Source organism: Amaranthus tricolor, chromosome 3 (assembly GCF_026212465.1).
Source record: "Amaranthus tricolor cultivar Red isolate AtriRed21 chromosome 3, ASM2621246v1, whole genome shotgun sequence".
Classification (NCBI taxonomy): domain Eukaryota; kingdom Viridiplantae; phylum Streptophyta; class Magnoliopsida; order Caryophyllales; family Amaranthaceae; genus Amaranthus; species Amaranthus tricolor.
The window spans coordinates 14004176-14009257 of NC_080049.1; the positions used below are offsets into that span (position 1 = coordinate 14004176).

The 5082-nt window shown below is 36.0% G+C and overlaps 1 protein-coding gene across 1 annotated transcript; it reads left to right on the forward strand.

The window, feature by feature from the left end:
* The first annotated feature begins 919 nt into the window (after positions 1-919).
* On the forward strand, positions 920-3711 carry LOC130808366 (uncharacterized). The gene is made up of 4 exons (XM_057673842.1): positions 920-1104; positions 1949-1970; positions 2139-2672; positions 2755-3711. Exons 1-4 carry the CDS (start codon positions 920-922, stop codon positions 3709-3711), a joined length of 1698 nt encoding a protein of 565 aa, XP_057529825.1.
* Positions 3712-5082: the final 1371 nt, after the last annotated feature.

Below are 5082 nucleotides of genomic sequence, written 5' to 3' on the forward strand. Positions count from 1 at the left end.
AGTTATAAGGTTAAAAAAATAAGTAGTAATGTTAGTTTAAGGAAGAAAGTTAAAACGTAAAGTTTTACAAAAACGTGAATATAATAATAACATTTTACTTTTCGTACTATAAAATAATAAATTAATATTTTAGTGTTTATAAAAAGATTTTAAACAAAATAATATTTTTTTTTTAAGTTTAATATTTGAAAGAAATTACAAAATCGGAAAAGGTTTAGGAATTAGAGATGGTTTGAAATGGATAACTAAAGGATTAGAGATTTAAATTGAAAATTCAAAATTATTAATCGAAAGATTATGATTTAGAATTTTGAGTCTGTTACATATAATCTCAAAGGGGAGGCTCCAATCTAGTGGTTGGATAATAGAAGTAGAGATAAGACCCTGTTTCAACCTGTTAAAAGCTTCAAGGCAATCGTTTGTAAACAAGAATGGGGCATCTTTGGCGAGAAGCTCTGTTAGAGGTCTAGCAATCTTAGAGAAATCCTTGATGAACCTCCGGTAAAAACCCGCGTGAGCAAGGAAACTCCTTATTCCCTTAATATCAGTGGGAGGAGGAAAATGCTCTATGACCTCTACTTTCGTTTTATCTACCTCAATGCCCTTATTGAAGATAACATGACCTAGCAACACACCCTGTTGTACCATGAAATGGCACTTTTCCTAGTTTAGAGTGAGGTTGGTCTCCTTACACCTACGGAGAACCTTTTTGAGTTTGCTTAAGCATGCCTCGAAAAATCATTATCAAGAAATATTCTATGCATGCAAAAACATGGGCTTATAAATGTCGTCAATAGAATACCCTATGACACTTTTTAACTTTTAATCAATGCAATCAATTGGTCAAGTTGGGTATTATTTAGTTCAGCATTAACAATTACTGGATAAGTTTCATTTTCACCTAAGTATGCATATTTCAATGAAGAGGGAAGGGATTCAAGATCTACCTGGGGAGGCATGCATCTCTCCTGTTTCAAACCTTCTTGAGCTCGCAATGCTTCCCTTTTTCAACCTTCATGGGGGGTATAGACATTTGGTTCATCCAACATTTTCTTTAAGCCACACTACTACATTAACGAGCAATGGTGACGCTCTATTGCGACGGTTAGTTTTGAACCGTAGCAATAGATACTCTATTGCGACAGCTAGGACCTATTGCTACGGTTATTTTTAAACCGTCGCAATAGACCACTTATTGCTATGGGACGGATACCTATTACTACGGTTGTGTATAAACCGTCGCAATAGACCTTGAATTGATGAAATTATATTAGGGCAGTACCGTTTGCCGGGAAATGAAAAATAAAAATTTCATTAACTTTCAACTTTCCCACCTTCACTTACGAGGAACTCAATTTGATTTCACAAAACCCTATTCACCGTCCGACCTTCTTTGCGAATTCCCTCTTTGCGAATTTGATTTCCTCTGAAACTAAATTGTAAAGGTACTAAATTGTAATTTCCTCTGAAACTGAATTTGATTTCTTCATTCTTCTTTGCGAATTTTGATCTAGTGTTCGTTGGTTGCTGCGGGCTCTGAAACTGAAACTGAAACTGAATCTCGATCAATTGCTGCTCTGTTCTTGGCCGTCCTAGAGGTTGTTCGCATCGCTACTGCTTTTCGCTGGATTCTTGTCAACTAAATCCGTTAAACCCTCAAAATAAAGGTACTAAAATTTGCGGTTTCATTCTTAATTCATTTCAGTTCTTAATTTTGCTTGATCCCTGTTATACCTGATCTTTTTATTTTTCCTAACTGTGAGGATTTCGTTGTTTCTCTTAATATACTGCTGAATTTTTTTTTTGATTGAATCAGTGGTTATTTAGATTGCCCATGTATCATTTCCAGAATGTGTTCATTTAGTAGTTGTTGTTTTTGGTTGTATTTGTAAGTACTTGTTTATTATATCTGGCCTCTGGATAAGTTTTCATATTGCAATTTCTTTAGAATGCAGTTTGAAGGTGTTCCTGTCTTGTTTAATCCGCCCTCTTTATTTTTTTTTAGAATTGGTATAAGAGATTAGGTAGCAATTTGTAAGTTTGAAGGTGTTCTCTGATTTCTTGATACAAGTAGATTAATTGTTAATTGATCTAATGTTTTTGCCTTTAGTATGAAATCTTATAATACTTACTTTTAGGAAATGGATAAGTGGTGGGAATTTCCTAGATGGAGTTATGATTATCAAAAAGGAGCGGATGAATACATTGAAAAAGCTTTTGCTACAAGGTCCCAAGGAAATCAAATTAGTTGCCCATATTGTATGTGTTATCATCGATATTGGTATGGTCGGAATGACGTGAAAGATCATATCATTTGCAATGGTTTTGTACCAAGAAGTGATGAATTTTCTGGGTTTGGGAAGATGGGTGATGAAACAGAATTAGAGGCACATGATAAACCATTGAACATGAATGATGGTATACAAGAAATGTTTAACGTTACTCTGAGAGAAGGGCCAAATGATGAGGCAAAGAAGTTTCTTAGTCTAATAGAAGAAGGCCAACAAGAATTATATCCTGGTTGCAAAAAATTCTCTAGACTTGCGTTTACAATTCGCCTTTATATATACAAGTGTGATCATAAGTTGAGTAATGTTGCATTTTCTGCTTTGCTAGCATTGTTTAAGGAAGTTCTACCCGATGATTCTGTATTGCCAACATCGTTGAATGAGGCAAAAAAAGTGTTGAAAGTTTTAGGTTTAGATTATAAAAAAAATCGATGCGTGCCCTAATGACTGCATGCTATATTGGGAGGAGCATTCAACTGCAACAAGTTGTCATGTTTGTAGGGCCTCAAGGTGGAAATCGAAGGAAAATGATCACACTGAATATACCTCAGAAAAGGCACATAAAATTCCAGCAAAAATTCTAAGATACTTTCCACTTAAGAAAAGGTTGAAAAGGTTATATATGTGTGCCGAAACTGCTAATTACATGAAATGGCATGCAAATGGTCGAGGAAAAGACGGACTTGGATTTTTGCAACATCCGGTGGACGGTGAAGCTTGGAAGAACTTTGACAAATTGTATCCAAAATTTGCTCAAGATCCTCGTAATGTGAGGCTTGCATTAGCCACAGATGGGTTTAACCCATTTAATTCAATGAGCATTGTGCATAGTACATGGCCAGTAATTTTGGTCAACTATAACTTGCCTCCATGGTTGGCCACAAAGTCAGAGTTTCTAATTTTGTCATTACTTTTTCCCGGCCCATTGTCTCCTGGAAAAGATATTGATATCTACTTGCAACCACTGATCAAAGATCTTAATGATTTGTGGGAGTTTGGCCTAGAAACATATGATGCGTCAACAAATACAAGGTTTGACATGCAAGTAGCTTTGGCGTCTACTATTAGCGATTTTGATGCTTATGCAATGGTATCTGCTAGTTGGAGCACAAAAGGTAAAATAGCTTGCCCATATTGTCATTATGAAATTGATTCAGTGTGGTTACCATATAGCCACAAGTATTGCTACATGTGTCATCGCAAATTTTTGGATACTGATCACCCGTGGCGTTTTAATAAAAGAAACTTCAATGGAAAAATTGATGAACGAATTGCACCCGTGCCTTTAACGGGAATTGAGATTGAGGAATTGCTTTGTGATTTTCCAAATCATTATGGAAAAAAGCAACCTAAGATGAAACAAGCAGAGGATGATCCTAATCCGTGCAGAAAGATGTCCATACTTTTTAAGTTGCCTTATTAGAAACATTGTTCTAATCCCCATAATTTGGACGTCATGCACATAGAAAAGAATGTGTTTGATAATATTGTTGCGAAATTGTTAGCCATTCCTGGGAAGACAAAAGATAATTTAGCTGCTCGTTATGACTTAAAAGACCTCCGAGAAAAGAAAGACCTACGTTGGGTTCTTGAGTTGGAGATTAAAGAGTTAGAAGATGGAACTGAAGAGGTTCCAACATCAAGGTTTTGGATGAATGCCAATGAAAGATGATTGTTTTGCCAAACCATAAAAAATGAAAAGCTACCACAAGGTTATGCCTCAAACGTTGCTCGTTGTGTGCAAGTAAATGAACGAAAAATCACAGGATACAAGAGTCATGATGCACATTTTATGATGCATTACTTGCTCCCAATTGCCGCAATCATTACCTTAAATAAAGAAGTTGCAACGCCTTTGATAAGGCTTTCTAATTTTTTCAAGTGTATATGGAAAAAAACAATTAACCCTCAAGATGTTAATAAACTTCATTCTGAGATAGTTGAAACTTTATGTCAATTTGAGGGGATTTTTCCACCAGCTTTTTTTGATGTCATGGTTCATTTGCCGGTTCACTTAGTAGACCAAATTAAGCTTGGTGGACCTGTTGCATTAAGGTGCATGTATGCAATTCAGAGATATCTTCGGGAATTGAAGTCAGATGTTCGGAATCAGGGTCGTCCGGAGGCTTCAATGGCTGAAGGCTTCTTGGCCAAGGAATGTGCTAGATTTGTTGCTCGATATCTAATTAGGTCAAAAGGTCCAAGTGCACACGTCAGTGAGCCTTCTATTTTACAACAATTTCTTCCAAAGCTTGGACATCCTATCAGGGGAAGAGGAAAAACATCAAAGAAGAAACATGTTGGGTTTGTCATCGATCAAATCACATGGAGTCAAGTGCACCAATATGTCTTGTTCAATTGCAATTGTGAAGAAGTTGAGAGATACATTAAGTATGACTAGTAAACCTTTAAGCTAAGATTTATTATTCATTTTTTATCTCTCGTTTATTGTTTAACGTTTTCTATTCTTCTATCATAGTGAGCACAAAGCAGCAGTGGAGACTCATCGAAAGAGAAAATGGGATACGGCTCAAAGTCATTGCAAGGATTTCAAAGATTGGTTTAAAGTGGCAATCACATTGAAGGTTGATGAAGGTCAACCTGTCTTAGACCATGTCAGGTGGCTATCAAAAGGACCCTTTTCTAAAGCAAAAATGTATAGTGGGTACTATGTCAATGGTTACAGGTTTTATACTATGAAACGAGAGGCAAATTATGCCACACAAAATAGTGGAGTAACTTTAACGGCATTAACACATAGTTTTGCTAGTAGTAAGGATAAAAATCCTTCAGT

Excerpts from the sequence above, each read along its gene's own strand:
- LOC130808366 (XM_057673842.1), top strand. The coding sequence starts at position 920 with ATGAAGAGGGAAGGGATTCAAGATCTACCTGGGGAGGCATGCATCTCT. Across the intron at positions 1,105-1,948 it reads GGTGACGCTCTATTGCGACG|AATGCAGTTTGAAGGTGTTC; the intron begins GTTAGTTTTGAA and ends CAATTTCTTTAG. Across the intron at positions 2,673-2,754 it reads TGCCAACATCGTTGAATGAG|GAGCATTCAACTGCAACAAG; the intron begins GCAAAAAAAGTG and ends CTATATTGGGAG.